This window comes from Bombyx mori, chromosome 25 (assembly GCF_030269925.1).
Source record: "Bombyx mori chromosome 25, ASM3026992v2".
Taxonomy (NCBI): Eukaryota; Metazoa; Arthropoda; class Insecta; order Lepidoptera; family Bombycidae; genus Bombyx; species Bombyx mori.
Window position 1 is genome coordinate 1,279,909 of NC_085131.1, and position 21,061 is coordinate 1,300,969.

The 21,061-nt window shown below is 38.9% G+C and overlaps 2 protein-coding genes across 2 annotated transcripts; one reads left to right on the top strand and one right to left on the bottom strand.

Annotated features, from left to right (window-relative positions):
- Positions 1 to 241: 241 nt before the first annotated feature.
- On the top strand, positions 242 to 4,933 carry LOC101736759 (all trans-polyprenyl-diphosphate synthase PDSS2). The gene is made up of 5 exons (XM_004925684.5): positions 242 to 412; positions 1,559 to 1,736; positions 2,215 to 2,521; positions 3,131 to 3,286; positions 4,292 to 4,933. Exons 1-5 carry the CDS (start codon positions 351 to 353, stop codon positions 4,849 to 4,851), a joined length of 1,263 nt encoding a protein of 420 aa, XP_004925741.1. The 5' UTR covers positions 242 to 350; the 3' UTR covers positions 4,852 to 4,933.
- Positions 4,934 to 5,871: 938 nt separating this feature from the next.
- On the bottom strand, positions 5,872 to 9,572 carry LOC101736885 (all trans-polyprenyl-diphosphate synthase PDSS2). Its single transcript, XM_004925685.4, has 2 exons — positions 8,964 to 9,572; positions 5,872 to 8,273 (listed from the first exon to the last, which is right to left on the bottom strand). The coding sequence occupies exons 1-2, from the start codon at positions 9,201 to 9,203 to the stop codon at positions 7,308 to 7,310; spliced, it is 1,206 nt and encodes a 401-aa protein (XP_004925742.1). The 5' UTR covers positions 9,204 to 9,572; the 3' UTR covers positions 5,872 to 7,307.
- Between the last annotated feature and the right edge of the window lie 11,489 nt (positions 9,573 to 21,061).

The following is a 21,061-nucleotide window of genomic DNA, read 5'->3' on the forward strand; positions in this document are numbered from 1 at the left end:
AGCGCCGTGAGCTCAGCTACTGTCCCGGTTACGCTGATACGGTCTCTCAAGACCATGAGCTTAGTTAGGATAAAAAAAAAACTGCTGAGACGGGAACAAGTAGGTACAAGCGCAAACATTTGACTTCATGAAAAGGCAGGCACCACTCACCAACAGAATTGTGTGCCCGATGATATTGAAAAAAAAATGTACTCGGAATTCACCCGGTTTGTATATAAAACTTCTTAAACATACCGTTCTAAGCATCCAGAAGAAAACATTAAAATGACAGAAGAAAATTGACAATTTGGGCCTTGCGTATTTTGATTCGTAGGAAATATTTAGAAGCTGTCTCCTATTTTGTTGGGAAAATGTTTATCGGAAGACTAAATTTACTATCGAAATCACATTTAAGTGGGCGTGTAATTCAACCGTAAGTGTGAAAATTGATGTATGAATTCCAGTGACATAGATACGTCTGTAGGTACGTAATTACAGACCATAGATAAGTAAATGACCCTACTGGCGTACTTGTAACCTCACAGACGAAAATGCATCATATCGTTTCTTTGCTAATGTGATCGATGAAACAATCTAATTTCATTTTTATTGTATTCGCTAATGAGCTCACAGTCCACCTGTTGTTAGGTGATTACCGCCGTTCAGAGACTTAACGTCGTGAATACCGTCCCCCAACTTGAGACACGAATTCGAAGTCTCAATTATATTAAATAAATAAATATAAATATTTACTAACAATCACGCCACGTTAATTGGTCCCGTCCTAAGTTTGTAAAGAACTTGTGTTACAGGTACCAGATAACGGAAATAAATGTAAGATTTTTATTATACATATATATATATATTTAATATACATCCATAACCCTGGAAAAGACATTTTATATTTATCATACAAATGTCTTGGCGGGATTCGAATCTGCGACCCCCTTGTGTGGTGACCATGTCACTTACAACTACACCAGACGGCCGTTAAATTTTGTAGTATTTTCTTCGGTTTTTGCGACTCATAGACATAATTATAGCTACTTATACGGTATATTCATTACTTGTATAACGGCTACAATCCTTCAAATTGAAACGCTTGCGGCAGAAATAGGCGGGGCGATGGTAAATCATAAATAACGTTTCCAAGATGAGGTAGTGAATACTTGCAAAAGGAGGGTGTAACATCAGCTATATAATTTGCGTTCTTACTTCACATTTTCCAATTTACCTAACACGCAAAACCCTTATGGAATCCAATTTTACCGGTGGTTGGACGTCTTGTGAGTCGGCACCGTTTGATACCACCACCCTGCTTTTTTCTGACGTGAAGCAGTAATGCGTTTCGGTTTGAATGGTGGGGCAGCCGTTGTACTGTTAAAAGTAAGGCCTTAGAACTCATGTCTCGAGGTGAGTGGCGGTATTTACGTTGTAGATGTCCATTTAACATCAAGTGGACTGTGAGTTTATCTATACTTAGCAAAAGTAAAAAAAAAATTAACGTTCTTACTTCACATTTTCGAATTTATCAAACACGCAAAAACCTTATGGAATCCTATTTCTGCATATATTTAAGAGTGTGCTTCTTATCCGGTCAAAACAATAAACTTGGACTGGGCCAGCGAGACGACGCCGGCTGGCGGGACGTAGTTTCCGAGGCTGAACAAATCGTCGGCTACCCAACATCCTTCCTGAATCTACGTTGGCTCTTCAATGACGAGATCGCCAATACAGCGATACATTTGCGTAAATTGGTCAGTTTCGGTAATCATTTTAATTTTCTTTAATATGGTGACAGTTCGAGGTTGTTCTATAACAATTGATTTTCATGGATTGTTGTTACATGTGATGAGCTCACAATGTTCAAATCACAACATGAACGCCACTGCCTTCGCAACAGAACGACTATCGTATTCTTGAAACTGGAACGCGTGTGTGCTACACGGCAGAAGTAGGCAGAATGGTTCTAATGTTACTAGTTGCGGGCTTAGAAAACTATTAGTAATTACGCAATTTTCACTTTTTCTTTATATTACAATCGATTGATTTTAATTTCGAATCGATTACTGAAACCGCGAATTAAATTTTCACGTGGAAATTGTTCTTAGAGACTTCATTAATCGCAACCCTTAATACTAATAGCTTACCTTACTTATTTGTCCATATTTTTTTATTCAGAATGTGTCTATTTATTAAATATGCTTCCAGAAACCACTTAAATTATACTTTTAGGTTGGCACGAACCATCCACTTTTAAAATCAGCCAAGAACCTCCTCATTGGCTCGAAAAGCAACTTGCAGTCAGTTGGTCTCATCATCCTACTGGTCTCCAAAGCAGCTGGTTTCGATGCAAATTATTACAATAGAGATCATTATGATTCCGGGGTGCTACACGCGCAGAGAGCCTTGGCGGAGATTGTGGAGATGAAGAGGACTGGTCATATGATACACAAGGCTATGGTGAATCTTCAGGACAAAGAGAAACACAAGGAGAAAGTCAAGGACTTGCTATATGGGAATAAGATTGTTTTGTTGACTGGTTAGTTAACGTTTTGCCTACAGTCGTTTGAAAAGATTTGATGTTGTCTAATAATTTGTTGCCATCATCTGACGTGTTATTGATTCATTATGCACCTTTCAATCATAAGCCGCGGAAGATATATTACTAAGTTGCCTATGAAACGGTTCACGAGTGCTCCTGTAAGCTCAGCGTAAACTTCAAAATATCAACAAATACACGTAGGTATTGCCTTTGAATATTTTTGAGAGCTTTTCTCGAACCTCAAACTTTAATAGGCGGTAGGACGTCTTGTGAGTCCGCGCGGTTAGATACCACCACCCTGCCTATTTCTGCCGTGGAGCAGTAATGAGTTTCGATTTAAAGAGTGGGGCAGCCGTAGTATTGTTAAAAGTGAGACCCTTACATCACATATCTCAAGGTGGGTGGCGACATTTACGTTGTATATGTCTATAGGCTCCGGTAACCTCTTAACACCAGGTGAGCCATGAGCTGTCTATCCAATTAATAAATTAATAAATAAATAAGTCAATAAAAAATCTCTGGCACGATATTTGATGTGATACTTCAACTTTAAGTACATAATATAGGAACTTAAGTTAATTTAACTAACTTCGTTTTATTCTGCAGGCGACTTTTTATTAGCTAAATGCCTTCAGCAGTTGGGTGGTCTTCGCAATAATGCTGTGACTGAGCTGATCTCGACTGGTCTAAGGGATTTAGTCGAAGGAGATTTCTTTGGGGAGCACGATGACAATAATAATCCGATACCGACACAACCAAAAGGTATGTTTTTGTTGGTTCGTCAGCTAACTGTAGACAGACAAATCATTTGGTGCTTGACTGTTTTTTGGGCTATTAATAATGATATTTTTTTCCTTAAGTGTTCGCTGGAAGTCTAAAAGACTATTCTAGCTACGCGCGGACGGTTAAGTGAACTCACTGGTTCAACCTGAGAGAATTTGCTAACACTAGCCTTAGCGAGAACAGTGCCTTACATAAACTACCATCACATCGAAATCGCGACCTAAAGACTGAGAAAATTCGGTGAAAAATTCAGTGGGGTGCTAATAATGTCTTTTTTGTTTGTAGTCCCATCAAGACCGTAATTTTACATATTGGCAGGCAGAGCAATAGACGTTGACCTGCCGTTGTTTGTGAAAAAGCCTTTCCTTATTTTAGCCCACTGAGTTACACGCCCGATCTTCTCAGTGAGTCGCGTTACCGATCCGGTGGTAGATTCTGCGAAGCACTGCTCTCGCTGGGGCCAGTGTTAGCAACACCCCCGGTTTGAGCCCCGTGAGCTCACTTACACGTCAAGGAGAAGCTGAAATAGTCTCAAGGCTATCAGCATAGGAAGGGAAAAAAAACCTTATTTTTATTTTAACTAACCATTTGCAATTGTACAGTAACAAGGATAGTGTATTTAAATTTGTCGTCATGTTCTATGAGAATAACTCGTAATTCGATATAAAAAGAATGAGTAAGAATGTATTCATGCTTCGTTGAACAGCCACACAACAATGCGATACGAGAAAATTCAAGTTAACTATTTATATTGACGATTTTTTTTTCAAGAATCTTTATTTAGTACGGGAATTTAATAGTATTTACTAATACGTAGTATGTAGTATACTACTAAGTTTATGTAAGTAAATATTCTTAAATAAAAGCATTTTTAAGTTATTAAATTTATCGAATAATCTATATAGCAGTGCAAGCCATTTTCTCTTTAGGTACTGTTTTATTTCATTCAATCCGTTAAACTCAAACAGTGAAATTATCTTTTAGCTACTAACAAATTTGAAACGCATTACAAATGGGAGACCGAAGACAACTTGGAAAAACTTGGCTCCAATGACTTCCTCGGTCACGGAAAAGACGAGTGGACGCTCCGCACGATGCTCACGTCTGGAAGTCTACTTGGCAAAGGCTGCCAGGCGGCGACGAAGCTGGCCCATCTCGGGGAAGACGCCGAAAGGAATGCTTACATTTTGGGCGGCCATTTGGCTATAATGTGGCAACTATATTTAGACGTTAAAGACTTTTTCACCCACCCGTATTCATACTCTCTGGTTGGTGCTCCAGTAATCTTTGCCATTTGGGAATACCCAACTATTTACGGTCACATCTTGGAGTCGAAGTTGGAGAGGAAGCCCGTGGAATACAAGCAGTTGTATTACGCTGTAAGAAGTACAAGGTCTTTGGAGTATCTGTGCGTGTTTTTTGAGGAAGAACTGGCTTCAGTTTTGAAGTGTAGCGAGCGGTTCCCGGTGGATGACGCTAGGGTCGCGCTGCAGAAGATGGCGGTGACGATAAGAGATGAGGCCATGGGTTATATTGAAAAGTGATTGTGGTGTTCGTAGACGATTCTGGAACTTGGAAAGTTTGTGGAATAGTTGAGCATTTGTAAAATGTGATCGTGCAAGTTTGTATCTTTGTTTTTCTTTACCGGTCAAATGGATTTGAGGTATCACCCACTATGAGACGTGATGAGGAAGATTTAACGTTATTGGGACGGCTGCCCGCCATTGATCAGTATTTTGCCACTAAATTTATGTTTTTCGTGTAAGAATTTAGAGGCGTTTGGTTCGCGTGAGTTGATTTTTATAACTTTTTTTTTTATTGCATAGATGAGTGGACGAGCTCACAGCCCACCTGGTGTTAAAGTGGTTACTGGAGCCCATAGACATTTACAACGTAAATGCGCCACGCACCTTGAGATACAAGTTCTAAGATCTCAGTATAGTTACAACGGCTGCCCTGCCCTTCAAACCGAAACGCATTACTTCTTCACGGCTGAAATAGACAGGGAGGTGGTATCTACCCGTGCGGACTCACAAGAGGTCCTACCACCAGTAATCACGCAAATTATAATTTTTGCGGGTTTAATTTTTATTACACGATGTTATTCCTTCACCGTGGAAGTTAATCGTGAACATTTGTTAAGTACGTATTTCATTAGAGAAATTGGTACCCGCCTGCGGGATTCGAACACCGGTGCATCGCTACATACGAATGCACCGGACGTCTCATCCTTTAGGCCACGACGACTAGCTGCGTTACAAGTCGTGAATACATTTGTAGATCGAGCCATGCAAGATACTCCCAGGATGTTATGATCTAGTTGCAATTACGTGAAAAGCTCTAGAAAGTTCCCAAGGCTCAAACACTAAACTGCCCCATAAACAGACTTTTTCTAGACTCGGAGTGCTTTTTGATTAAATATTAATTTTAGTGCTGTACTCAGATTTGCAGCTTACTAACTTTAGTTTCGACTATATTTGCACATTTATTTGAAAGGAATGTTTACAACCCTATTTTTTTCTTTGATTTGCAACAATTTGAATGTCCAAATTAAAACAATATAATCAAAACATGAAATTATATTTCATAACAGACAACATGGTAACAAATATTTGAAATATCCTTATAATTAAAAATCACATAGAACTACTTATTTAATAATAGCTAATATATCTCCTAATACGCGCAAGGTTAGAACGTTTGCACATTCCACGTTATGTTCATGTTTAGCCCTTTGACTGCTGTGTAGGTCACCAGTACCGTACGTGGAGCACTAAAGTAATTATGTCGATTAATAGAATAGGTATTTGTGATTTACGCACTTTTCTAGATAATCTTTAATAATGGTTTAAAGCAGCCTTTCCCAAAGTGGGCGATAACGCCCCCTTGTGAGCGCTGCAGGCTTAATGGGGGGCGGTAAGAGACCCAGAAAAAAATGTGGGCTTGTGTAGAGGCTTGGTAGGCGATTTGTAATTTCACCTAGGAGGACTCTTAGACACCGACTGAGCTCTCGCTATAGTGGTTTTTAAGTAGGTAGAAAAAACAGGGGGCGCTAAAAAAAATTTATTCTCAAAGTGGGCACTACAGAAAATAAGTTTGGGAGCCACTGGCTTAAAGCATCAAATACACGCTTTTGTAGCTTAGATGAATTAAATTAAAGAAATTAATTTACTATAAGTTTAAAGAAAAAAATGATATAATAAGACATTTTATCGTAAAAATGAGTGGGGTGCTTGCCGATGTCAATTATTTAAAATATTTTATTGACAGATGTTGATAATTAACTTTACTTATTTTATTAACAATTATTCATTTTTGTTAGCCTTTAAGGATGACAATTTGATAGTAAAAAATAATCAGCTTTTAGTGCATTATAACAATCCTCGATAAGTGTATTTGCAACGTTCAAATCAATCCGACGTTCTGTAGGGGGTGTAAAACACATTCAAAAATTCCGTTTCATCAATACATACCAAGCTAATAAAACATGTTATAAAAATGCTTAAATGGTGTCTAACTTAAAATTGTACTTAAATGAATTTTAAAATTTATATCTTGTTTTTCAGGAGTGCTTCAAAAGTTCATGCAAAATTTCCTTCATATGCACAGGATCATTGAAAGTAGCCTGCATCCATTATTTTCCATAATCTTTTGTCTTCAGATTCATAATAAATTATGTCACATTCTATTAAGGTAACAAGAAAATATACCTATAATTTGAAGCATAATGCTATCAATAAAAATTGGGTATTTTTCATTACTTAAATAACCATGCTAATGGTACAGAATCACAGATTTTGCTTACTGATTTATAATATTAAGTCTTTGTGGGCCGCTGTGCAGGGCGTGCATGGAGCTGCTCAAGACAGTGTCTCCTTACCTACTTTGAAGAGCTGGGAAGGTAGATACTTATGAGGGTATAGTGGAATCATGGTATAGATGCTTTCCACACAACCTTGAACAGTTTTAAGATGTAAAAAATCTGTCTATAAATGTTAAACTACAAAGTTCTTATCATTTTCTTTATGGTATCAACAGATTCACAATCACCAAACATCTCAATGTAGTTTAATGCCTTATTAGCATTTTCACTGTAGAGTGATCTAGTTTGTTCTATAGCATTAGTTCTCAATATTTCCACTTTCAATTTGTCTAAATCTATGTCTGAAACGCTCTTAGCATTTTCTAGACCATGGTATAATTTAGGGTTTTCATGTAAAGCAAACAAAACTGGTGCACTGACTAATGAGTAATGTTCTTTGTTATCGGATGTTATTTTTTGGATTTCAGCTGAAGCTTGCCATGCTAAACAGAGATAGCAGCCAAATTTGTATGCTATTTCTTGTTCTTTTTCACCTTTTCCTGAAAGTAGTAATGCGCCTTGACAACCTCTGCCCAATAATGTACCCCCATTGAACATAGTTCTCAGAGTCCATTCCCGAATTGGTTCACCTAGTATATTGTTAACTTTTAACGGTGTTGTATCACTGCATATATCGAACTCTCCAGTTTCAAAGGGCACCGGTTTGCCTGGTATGGGTATGTTTTGATTGTCCCGTTCACCAAAGAACTCTCCTTCGCTCAAATCTCTCAATGCTGTTGATATCAAGTATGATAAATCTTGGTTTTTAAGCCTAGCAAGCATACCGTTTGCTGTGACCAGTAGATAATCACCAATGAGAATGGCTATTTTATTTGCGAACATAGATGTGGCCATACTGCTGTCTCGGTCATCAGGTGCTATGTTTAACAATCCTCGATGGACATAATGGCCTGTTCTAATCATTTCTGTGAGTTCAGCTAGTATCCTTTGATCTTGGGCGAGTGCTGAATTTTGTAGTGATGAAGTCTCTGGACTGACAGCTTTTGATAGCAATAAAATGATGAGGCCCCATGGCTGTAGGTTGTTGTGTTCATTGTATAAAAAGTTTTTAGCAGTTTTGACTATTGGATGATTGCTGCCAACCTGATGAAAACCAGAATGTTTTTACAAATATGTAATAGTTATTTAAATAGTACAACAAATTGATACTATGAATATTTTGAATTACAATATTTACTGTGGTTAGTTTGAGACAAAAAACAAAATCAAAAGAAAAGGATACAAGTATAAATATCAAGGTCAGGTAGTGATTATACCAAAAAAGCAGTTAGTTTATTTTTATTTTCATTTAGTGGAATCCAATTTAGCGCTATCTTGACTATCACTAAACTCATGAAAAAGCATTTTTTTAATTACTCCCATACAAGTAACAACTCAACTAAAGCTATATTGCATCCATCCTTAGAGTGCCAATAATAGCTCTACAAGTCTCATCACACTCAGATCAACAGTTTAGGAATGCATATTAGGACAAAATTTTGTTATAATTTATTCATAAGATTTTATTTACTTTACTGAAATGAAGGTTGAAATCGAAAGGAAACTGAAACTGAGGTCAGGTGTATAATATGGTCAGTCACCTTGATTGTGAACTTGTCACATGGCACTCATGTTTACAACACTCATTACATAATGTTTCGTAAATTACATTCAATATACTAATCACCATTTTTATAATAAGAATTACTTCAAATTGTAGATAGCATCGTGAAATGCGGTTGTATCAGTTATATTGACTTGTATTAACGTAGATAACAGAAAAAAAATACCCACCACTTTTCTCAAATGCATGGCCAAATTAGCAAATTCGTCGCTTAACAACCACCTCAAATTCATGAAGGAAGTCGGATAGCCCACGATCTTCTCCGCTTCTCTTATAAGTTTGCTCCAGTGAGTTAAAGGAGGTTTAAATACAAAGTCTTCTTGAGTCACACTGGTCATGGTCGTTTCATAACGAATTTGTTGTGTTAAAATCACGGTACGACGTAAATGGCGCATTATAGCGTAAGACATGTTTCGTTAATAAGTTATACGAATATTTTTTTCACAGTCACATTCAATTTATTCAATAATTATGAGGACGATAAAAAACCCAAAAACACTCATTCGCGGTTTCCGCGTATCAGGATTAGGGATGTAAACCGGTTCGAAGAAAACCGGAGAAAAACCGGTTTTTATACATACCGATAAATACCGGTTTTTATTTAAGAATACCGGTTTTTTACGCTTTACATTCACAGTTCACACCAGTGCTACCAGATCAAATATACAAGCTACAAATATAAACAAAACCGTGTTTCAGAATCAAATTACCGTGCATTACATTTAAAAACTACAGTGCAATAACCACAATATGGTTAGTAGACTTTTAGCGTACGAAATGAGGACCGTGACCCTAAATATCCACATATCTGCACCCAACACTCAGAAATGGCTTTCGCCAACCAGAGCACATGTTGTCTGCAAAAGAGATGGTGCATCGTGAACTGGGGAATCTTCTTGAAGAATTTTCAACTCTCGCTTTATCATCGGAACGGTCAGAAAAAACCACAAACAATTTTAAAAAGCCTGGTATTCTGGATTTTTTGCATTCGCGAAAACGGGATATTTCGAACGCCACGGCGGCCGCAGTGAATATAGTGCGAATGTATATTGAGACTGGAGCCGCCAGAGTAAACCACACCGAAATTGCTGGCACGTGCTAACATCCAGAAGGAGCAGGCTTCTGAATGACGCAGTGGACCAACTATGCCTCTTGCATCAAAATTTTGATTTAATACAATAGTATTAAATCAAAAATAAAAAGCTTTTTATTATTGGATAATATATATAATCATTAAAAGCCTATATAAAATATGCTCACCCAATTAATTGTATGAAGAAAACTCTTCGTTTGTACGTAAATTTGTTTTATTTAGTGATTACTTAGCCTTTATGGAAAAAACCTAAAAATACCTAAAAAAACCGGTTTTTTGAGAAAAAAACCGGTAATAAACCGGAGCCAGAAATTGTAATCGGTTCACATCGCTAATCAGGATATAACATTTTGACATTTCCATATGTCGTTCAGGAACATAAACAGCAAAATTGAAAAAATCCCAACTTCTCGCTCACTATAAGACTTAAAATTAGTCTGCTTTTTTGACAAACACCAATGAAAATTACAACAGAGTAGGCTTTTGGTATCACTTTAATTTCCTTCAGCGCGTTATGGAAAATCTGTTTACAATGTCGGATTTCAAATTTCGTTTTTGAACGAGTACAATTGTGGAAATCTGAAATGGCGCGAGTTTTGAAAGATTCTGTTCTTTCAAAAAGTTTCAGTTCTACAAATATATTATTTAATATTTAACCGAGTATTTTGACCTTAATAAAATAATTAGGTATTATTCACAATATATCTCACTAGGTAATGAGTAAGTAACCTAGACTACAACATCATAAGTTTTTGATTTAAATCAGACGGAATTTAAATTGTATAAAGGCAGCTCATAGCTATGTTTTTTTTTGTTTGTGCAGTGCATAGTGCAGCGAGATCTCACCGCGGTACTGGGGAGGGACCTCTCCTTGCGGGCTGTCATCGCCCGCATGCTAGAGGACCAGAATTCGTTGGAGGCCATGATCAGGTTTTGCGATCTGGTCATGGCGTTCCGTGAGGCTGAGGAGCGCGAAAGGGAGTGGGATCCATCTTGGGCTCCTCAGTGAAGAAGGCGGAGTAGGCGGCACGGGCGCAAAGCTCCCGTTCATCGTGGCTTAACGGATAAGACGTCTGATGTATTTGTGTTGAGCGATGCACCGGTGTTCGAATTTCAGGCGGGTACCAATCTAATGAAATACGTACTCAACAAATGTTCACGATTGACTTCCACGGTGAAGGAATAACATCGTGTAATAAAAATGAAACCCGCAAAATTATAATTTGCGTAATTACTGGTGGTAGGACCTCTTGTGAGCCCGCGCGGGTGGGTACCACCGCCCTGCCTATTTCTGCCGTGAATCAGTAATGCGTTTCGGTTAGAAGGGTGGGGCAGCCGTTGTAACTACACTTGAGACCTTAGAACTTATATCTTAAGGTGGGCGGCGCCTTTACGTTGTCTATGTCTATGGGCTCCAGTAACTACTTAACACCAGGTAGGCTGTGAGCCCGTCCACCCATCTAAGCAATAAAAAAAAATCTCTCATAGGGGCTGTCGGGTGCCGGGTGCAGGGACGCTCGGTACTCGGCTGTCGGTCCGGTGGTGAGGCGGCGCAAGGTGGCTCCTGTGCACCGCTCACGGTGTGTCTCCCGAGACGACGTCCTGGAGGATCTGGGGATGGAGTTCCGTCTTATTGTCAGGACGGGTATCGGCGACGGCGAACTTTCGACGCGCACTGTGCGGTACCATGGGTTTCGTGGAGTCGAAGTGGTGAGGCTCGATAGGGTTTAGTTGGTAGTCGGTTTTGCGGGGTAGCTCTTGCGTGGCTGACGTAGTGCAGCGCCTCGCGCGCCTTTCTCAAGGCGTAGTCTCCCGGCAGAAATTGGCAGAAGAGGAGGATCCTGGTCTTCCTCTTCACCCTTTTCTTCTCTGGAGGCGCCGGAGTCAGACATGACCCGGTCTGTTACCCCCCACGACCGGGTATTTGTAAATGGATTCCCCAATGTTAAAAAAAGGGTTAGCGTTAGCAACGTCGTCAGGTCTGAGTCCCGACAGCTCACCTACTTGTTAGATTACGCTGACAGCCTCTCAAGGCTATCTGCTTAGGTAGTAAAAACAAAAAAGGCGGTAGATTCTGCGAAGCACTGCTCTTGCTAGGGCTAGTGTTAGCTAATTCTCTCATGCTTAACCCGTGAGCTAGCCTACCCATTCGCGCATAGCTGGAATAACCCCTTAGGTTAGGTACCAGCGCTTAACCCCATGCAGATCGTTGAGTCTCACATACCCCGTGCGCCCCTTTTGCTCGGGGACCTCGTAGGAGGTTCGGCCGCCTACCCGAAAAAAAAAGGAGGTACCACCGCTTAGGTAAGGAAAAAATTGGGATCGTTGAATGCGGAACATTTTTATATCTTGTGCGGGTAAATGCGAAAATGCGAATACGGGTCTCTTATGCGGTCAACGTGGCTATGCACATCATCTTAGCATGAATCAGACGGTATGTATTATTCGGCCATTGGGGAAATGCATTCATGGCGGGTCCTGATCGAATGGATGTAACTATGAGCTTGCGGTGAAATACATTTCTGTTGTTTATTAGCCCTATCAGACCCGTTTGGAACCTCTGGGTCTGCGGAAGGAGTTCGGTTCTCTCTGTATTTTGTACCGTATGTTCCATGGGGAGTGCTCTGAGGAATTGTTTGAGATGATCCCCTCATCTCCTTTTTATCATCGCACCTCCCGCCATCGGAGCATAGTTCATCCATATTATCTGGAACCGCTGCGTTCATCGACAGTGCGTTTCCAGAGGTCTTTTTTGCCACGTACCATCCGGCTATGGAATGAGCTCCCCTTCACGGTCTTTCCCGAGCGCTATGACATGTCCTTCTTCAGAATAGGCTTGTGGAGAGTATTAAGCGGTATGCAGCGGCTTGGCTCTGCCCCTGGCATTGCTGAAGTCCATGGGCGACGGTAACCACTCACCATCAGGTGGGCCGTATGCTCGTCTGCCTACAACGAATGATTATCGTCTTAAAGTAGTCGTCGATTTCGATGCGGTTTTCACTTACCTATAGAAAGAGCGATAAACGACAATGTTTTTCTGTGTGACTAAATTTTTTGGGTACAATAGCTAAATTTTGACGGTACTATGTAAAAAATCTGTTGTTGTACTCCTCATGGTTAACACTGGCCAAGGGAAGCTTGTTGAGATGTAGAATGCACCGTCTACTTTGCATAATCGTTGTAATTATGTGGTAAACTTGGTTTTCTCTCGGTGATCGGACCGTAGCATGCGATAGAATGCTTGCTGAATTATGGTTTTAGGTTTAGCAAAAGTTTTATTTTTATTTTTTTTTATTGCCTAGATGTGTGGACGAGCTCCCAGCCCACCCGGTGTTAAGTGGTTACTGGAACCCATAGACATCTACAACGTAAATGCGCCACACACCTTGAGATAGAAGTTCTAAGGTCTCAGTATAGTTACAACGGCTGCCCCACCCTTCAAACCGAAACGCATTACTGCTTCACGGCAGAAATAAGCGGGGCGGTGGTACCTACCCGTGCGGACTCACAAGAAGTCCTACCACCAGTAATTACACAAATTATAATTTTGCGGGTTTTGATTTTTATTACACGATGTTATTCCTTCACCGTGGAAGTCAATCGTGAACATTTGTTGAGTACGTATTTCATTAGAAAAATTGGTACCCGCCTGCGGGATTCGAACACCGTTGCATCGCTATGAATGCACCGGACGTCTTATCCTTTAGGCTACGACGACTTCAAAAACTTGTCTTGGCCTAAACGCTAATACGGCCCGTATACCATTACTGACCGAGGCGACCATGAAATATCTATTCATACTTCCAATGAAATACGTAATTAGGCGCTCACGAATGGCTTCTACTGTTCGGTGATATATTACCGAACATCTTTGTCAGCATGATTCACAATTCGTAGGGCGTTTTTTGTTTGCCCGTACTGGCACCACCACCCTGCCTGTTTCGGTGTAAATGGTAGAACAATCGTTTTACTATACAACTGAAGGTTAGACTTCATATCTCATGATGGTATTCATGTTGGCCACCTCAGCATCAAATTGGCCGTGTGCGCGTTCGTCAGTCTAAGCAATAAAATATAGCTTTCTCAGTCCTCCGCTTGGATTCTCATTTCTCAGACGAGAGTTGATAAAGTTGTTTTTTTTTATGATTGAAAGATTACTGGTGGCCCTAAGGCCTTTCCAGTTTCACCAGGACAGGTGGGCGAGCAAAGGTTCAGCGTTGATACAGTTGTCGAGTGGAGAAGAAAAATAGTTCGAAAATGTACGACCAACTGTAGAATTGCGTGGATATTTTAAGTTGCTTAATGAAATAAAACGGGTAAATGGCTTCGTGGTCTATTTATTCAGTAAACGCGTACCGATCCGACATAGCTCTATTTGTGTTTCATATCGAACTACCGTTTGATTTTAAATACATAGTGTTATTTGGTACCTACTTAATAAAATTTACACGTTCTTACGTAAATTATCGCCGGTTAATAAATAATATCTAATTAATAACAGATGCCTTTATTTAATTTCAAATTCTGATCTAAAATGTAAGTCGTCGTGGTCTTAAGGATATGCAGGTTCAGTGCATTCGTATGTAGCGATGCACCGGTGTTCAAACCCCTGCAAGCGGTTACCAATTTTTGGTTTGGTTCTTCAATAAAATACTGATGATATATTAGGTATTTATTGCACACCTTGCTTAGCTGGCGGTAAGCGAACGACTGCCAACGCAGGAGCGTCGTTCGACATCGCACATACATACACGCCATATTGCAATGTGCAACATTGCATATTATCTGAGTCGACTATTATCAAAGGCGGCAATCTGACTTTTGGACAATGATTGGTAAATCAGAAAAACGAATTATTGACTTTGTATTTCATTGGCAGTCACAAAACTCTTCGGAACGACATCTTAGATAAATAACAGGTTAACTATTAACCTTTATTTAATGCAGGTTTTGAACCGTATTCTTTGAAGGAGACGATTATATTCAAATCAATCTGTATTGACATATCAATAAAAAACTTTTGTCCAAATGCACAGATTGCCACCTTTGATAATAGACGACTCATCTACACTACACGTAGGTACTTAACAAATGTTCACGATTGACATCCACGGTGAAGGAATAACATCGTGTAATAAAATCAAACTCGCAAAATTATGTATAATTTGCGTAATTACTGGTAGTAGGACGTCTTGTGAGTTCGCACGGGTAGGTACCACCACCCTGCCTATTTCTACCGTGACGCAGCAATGCGTTCTGGTTTAAAGGGGGGGGGCAGACGTTGTAACTATTCTGAGAGCTTATAACTCATATCTCTGGTGGGTGGCGGTATTTACATTATAGATTTCTATTGGCTCCAGTAACCACTTAACACAAGGTGGGCTGTGAGCTCGTCCAGCCATCTAAGCAATAAAAAAATAATCATAAAAATAGAAGAGGTAATTTGACCGTAGGTATTTTATTAAGTGTTACCTACTCAGATTTGTTTTCTAGGAGAACCAATTTTGTTGATTCTTTTTTTATTTCAAAATATGTAAGTAGTTTTTGAGTTATCCATAATAATGCATAGTTAATTGATTTCGGCGGAATGGATGATCTCATTTTATTGTTGTGGTATTATTTACTATATTATTTGTATTGTTAACTTAAATATAAACGCACCTTCGATACTGACTGTAATATAATCAAGAAAATTTTGTGCTAAATATATTACAAAATTAAACTTAGGTTGTTTTAAACTTGAATTTAAATTAATTTTACAAAAGAGAAAATCAATTAGTAAGAACAATAATTATGTAGTTAAACTAAATTCTCAAAAAAAAAGCGTACATAGTCATCGCAAAACTGCAATAAAAACAGTTGGCGCAAAGTAAATGCACACGAAATAATTTTCATTAAAGATCTTATCGAATGATACTTTTTGTTATGAACGCGTCTATAATGATACGATGCAAAGTTGAAAGTACGGAACGATGGACTCCGGCTTCGACCAATCACATGTCAGCGCGCCATAATTCAAATATGGAAGGGCCGTGTCCCCTGGCGCGGACGGTGGCTCGCCGGCTACGCAATTAAAAATAAAAGCAACGTGTATAATTTGCTGGCAGTTTATTGTGGACCTCTTTCTTGCGAATTAAAAAAAGAAACGTTGCAGCTAATTGTTGAGTTGATTGTTTTTTTAGACGTTTTACGTATTGCCCGAATTGTGGATCGGATTCCAGGAAATATTTTCTTTCGACAAATTATAAAATTGCTCGATTGTAAGGTTTTTAATGTTTTTATTGTGATTTTAAGGAAAGTATAAGTGATTGTTAGGCACATTCATTTTTGATTTACTTCAATTGAGAAATATTGTATTTTTTACATTAAAATAATTTTGAAGATTTAAAACTGCAATGCAAAAAATGCAACAAAACGCACTGAATAAAACGTAAAGAGATTTCTGTAGAACAAAAATATCTATATCGAAGGCTTTTGGCTTAAGCGACATTTTTGCGAAATACGCAACATTTATATTTTTAATTTTAGGATGATATTAGAAAAGTTGCTGGACCACACTAGATTTATGTCGCCAGAGACAAAACCAAGCATATAATATATACTAAATATACAAAAAAAAAAGTAATTGAATAGAATAAAGAGCTTTTTTATTTATTTATGATATTTTTAATTTAAAGTGAGTTTTATTTGGTATTTACATCAACAATTCGATGTTTTTAATCGATCTTCAATTATGTCTATATCATTCAAATAGGTAAAAATGACATTATGACATTTTTTCCAAATTTGAAACTTTAAATGGTTTTTCTGTAAAGGTGCAAAAATGTCGCTTATACCTTTCATCCCTCGATATGTATTTTTAAGCATGACTGCGACATTCTATTTGCGTGTTGATCATCGCTTCTCTGATTGAGTGAGGTCCTTGTGTCGTATACATAAATACTTGACAGCGTTTTTTTTTTCATTTCATTTAACAATAACTATAAAATTATGAGTCAAGCTGTCGGACATTTTGTTTTACATGCCTGAAATATATTTTCGTAAATACTCTTAAAGTATGTTGGTACTTGGAAACGAGGAGTTGATTTTATCCGCACTTACGTAGGTACTAAGTTCTTGGGTACCTTCGGATATTAAGCTGGACACAATATCATCGCGAATGCAAACGCCCGCCTAAAACCACAATCAAGCATGTAAGACCACTTAAAGCATCCGTTTCCATTGGATAAGACTTATGTATTCGTATCAAATGATTGACAATGCAAATATTCGAATTTCGAAGACCCATTTTTCTAAGGCTAAATCTTGGTAACCGCCCAACACAATATCGATCGGTTGCTCATTTATGCTCACAGAAGGCTATCAATAGACTAGTGGATAATACAAAAACGTTTCCATGAAATCCTAACTAAAATACTAGGTAAACATTCGGAAATGATTTTTTTCTACTGTTGCAACACTTATATCTAAAAAAAGTATTATTTCGAAATCGTCCTTCCATCACGGAAGACGTTCTTACAGATTTATCGTCTTGTTTTCTATTTTATTTATTTTTTATTTATTTATTGTCGCACAAAACAAATTACAATAATTATTACAGTACATATTAGCTAAATCGTACAAGTAGTACCTAAATCTAATCTAGATTGTAATCTAAATGGTATATGCACTCAGCAAACCCGTATTAATGTACAGCTTTGGCTTGCTTTGGCTATTCAAAACAAAATTACAAATAATAATAAAAAGACAAGTTTCAGGAAAAAAAAAACAAAAAAAAACTGTATCCACATAAGTAGACAACAATAAAACCGACACAAACATTATATTGATAACTAGTCATTGTTAAATAGGATATCCTTCACGCATCTGACAAATCCTCTGAGTCTAAGTTCAAAAATATCAAGGTCACCGTGACATTTAGCCAAATCGTTATATTACTTTCATTGTATGCGCGCCCAGGTTTGTGTCTTGAGTTGTCATAAGTGGAGACTCAACGCATATCTGCTCCGCGGTAGAAATGTGCAGATTGTGGTACACACGCGTGAGGCCACAGTGCATTTTTGCAGCCATAATCCGGCCATACAACCCTGATACCGGGAGGCGTTCACCTCTGCTTATTAAAGTAATCATTATACCATCCATCGCCAATCCTGTACGTTTCAAGTCAATTATGTTTTATTATTGCCGGAACGAGACGGACGCTGTGGCTGCGTGGTTAGAAAAGGACGGTGGAGTCTATAGGGCTGGTATGATTATAGTTTAGATTTTTTCGTGGTACAGTTTTTGGGACGCCCGTCGTATTCCTTCTTGATTGTTTAGGGTTAGAGGAAGTGGCTGCTTTCTATGCAATTCGCTAGTCATTCATCTTAAATATTGGCAGTTGGCCACGATGGAATTGGTTGGTAGTTTTCAAAAAATGAGCCAAGCGTTGGACCAACGAGAACGCGTTTTTGGTCTAATTCGTTTTAAGAGAGTACATAGACAAAGTTAATGCCGCTATTCAAACTATCAATACACAAGGATATAATAAGTCTTAATTGAATAGTCCCTACGTCTATATTAGCTCTCAAAGCTCTTAAATATTAGCTCTCCGAATTCTTCAGAACTGAAGGTTCGATTGTTTCGCGGCAGTAACAAGCAGGCTGGCAGTACCTGTCCTTACGGTCTGATAATAAACGAGTAGGAACTGTACAAAAACACACACTGTGACACAAATTATAATTTTCATGGCGTTTTGATTTAATTTTTATTTTTTTGGTGGGTGGACGAGCTCGCACCTGGTGTTAAGTGGTTACTGGAGCCCATAGACATCTACAACGTAAATGCACCACCCACCTTGAGATATAAGTTCTAAGGTCTCAAGAATAGTTACAACGGCTGCCCCATTCTTCAAACCGAAACGCGTTACTGCTTCACAGCAGAAATAGGGTGGTGGTACCTACTAGTGGGGACGCACAAGAGGTCCTACCACCAGTAAGGCGAAGTGAAGTGATGATGATCTTTACAGGGTGGTAGGCAGGAATTGGATGAGAGAAGCCGAGGACCGTGCTCAGTGTCGAGCTTTTGTAGAGACCAGCAGTGGAGTGCTATAGGCTGATGATGATTAGGCGACGCTATTGCTCTGTTCTAGAAAATTTGTTCAAATATGAATTATTTTTATAAAAGAAAATTGTATCTGTCTACGTTATTATGTGAACACCGGCTGAGTTGCACCGCTCTATATCCTCTGGGCGACTTAAAAGTTAGAAGTGGTAAGAATTTTGTTTTATCTGTGGTCTCTGATAATCGCTGAGTGTCATTTAGGCAGTTAACGTTTATAGCCTTTGCGCATTTAAGGAACTCAATATATTTTATCCGGTATCTACTTCAATTTGTCTTGGCAATTATTTGGATTAGTTGGTGTTTTCTAGAAAACGATAGTTGGTGTTTTCTAGAAAACGACAGATTTCCAACGCCTGAAAAGTACGAATGTTCAACTTCTTGGCTATGAGGAGTTTATGTTGGATCACGAGCACTACTATACGCTACAGACTAATTTTATTTCTGAACTGGCAACCCTAATGACCACAGACAATATTATCAACGTTCTTATCCGCGTTTTTTTTCTTGTTTTTTTTTCTTTCAAATCAGGCACGGGCCTCGTCCGTAATCGTAACGGCTTATAACTAAATGGAAAATTTTCGATTGTAATGTTCCGTATGGAGCTTTTAGGGTCAAAAGTTCAAAGTTGCTTTGTTCGTTTGTATTTGTTAGGTTTTTTTTATAATATTTACTCACACTACTACGAGTAGGTACAATGAGGAGTGTGTGGTACTCTAATAATTTTCAATATGTCTAAAGTGTGTTTAAGAGTGACACATTCATGATGAGGAAACTAAGCATGGTTGACATACACTATGGCTTATCCAAATCGCAGTAAATGAGAATGAAGTGGCCACATATTTATTTCTAATGTATTTTTTTCCTACATATACTGGTAGCCTTGAGAGGCTATTTCAGCTTCTCCTTGACGTGTAGGTGAGCTCACGGGGCTCAAACCGGCAGTGTTGCTGACACTGGCTGCAAGAGCAGTGTTTCGCAGAATCTACCACCGGATCGGAATCTAATGTCAGTGTAATGCCTAATGTCAAATTAATAGGTAAAAAAAATAAAAAAAAACATAGTTTATGAAACAACAAAAAACTCGCTTAAATAGCAACTGAACTAACTATTGGTTTCATCGTTTTTTTTATTGCTTAAATGGGTGGACGATCTCACAGCTCACCTGGTTTTAAGTGGTTACTGGAGCCTATAGACATCTACAACGTAAATGCGCCACCCATCTTGAGATATAAGTTCTAAGGTCTCAGTATAGTTACAACGGCTGCCCCACCCTTCAAACCGAAACGCATTACTGCTTTACGGGAGAAACAGGCGGGGTAGTGGTACCTACCCATGTGGACTCACAAGAGGTTCTACCACTAGTATATAAGTGGTCCTACTATCAGTACAAGAGGTCCTACCACCAGCCACAAGAGGTCCTACCACCAGTAAATCCCTGTTTCCAAATCCTTGTTTTTGTTATCCTGTTAATACTGGTCGTGACATATTAGAGCGAAGCTCTAAAATTATTGTATCGTCATTCATCCTTGATGTAGTTGCTAATCTACAAACTGCTCGGACGTCTTAAAGTTAGAGATCAAGGTAGTGAAAGCAGGTTAAATATAATTTAAAGGGTTACTTAAATTCAAATGCCGAGATGGCTTACTGAAGATCTCGCGATCGTAAAAATAGGTGTAGATGGAGGGCCTTAGTAGAGGAATGATATGAGGGAAAATGAGGAAGGTAAGGTCTTTCATCGAGCGAGTACTACTGCTTGGTGTAGCGACGCCAATGGTCCTAATGGCGTTGGACTTGCGTGCATCATAAACGCGGTTTTTTTCAAGTGCCAACCTCCAGCCTGGAATACGACGTAGAATCAGATGTTTCCATGATGATAACCGACCACATTCCTTTCAAGACCAGAACCCACGACGAGTGTCCCACCGCTGCCTGCCTAGGTGGTGGTAGGCCATTTTGTGAGTCCGCACGGGTAGGTACCACCACCCTGCCTATATCTGCCGTGAAGCAGTAATGCGTTTCGGTTTGAAGGGTGGGGCAGCCGTTGTAACTATACTGAGACCTTAGAACTTATAT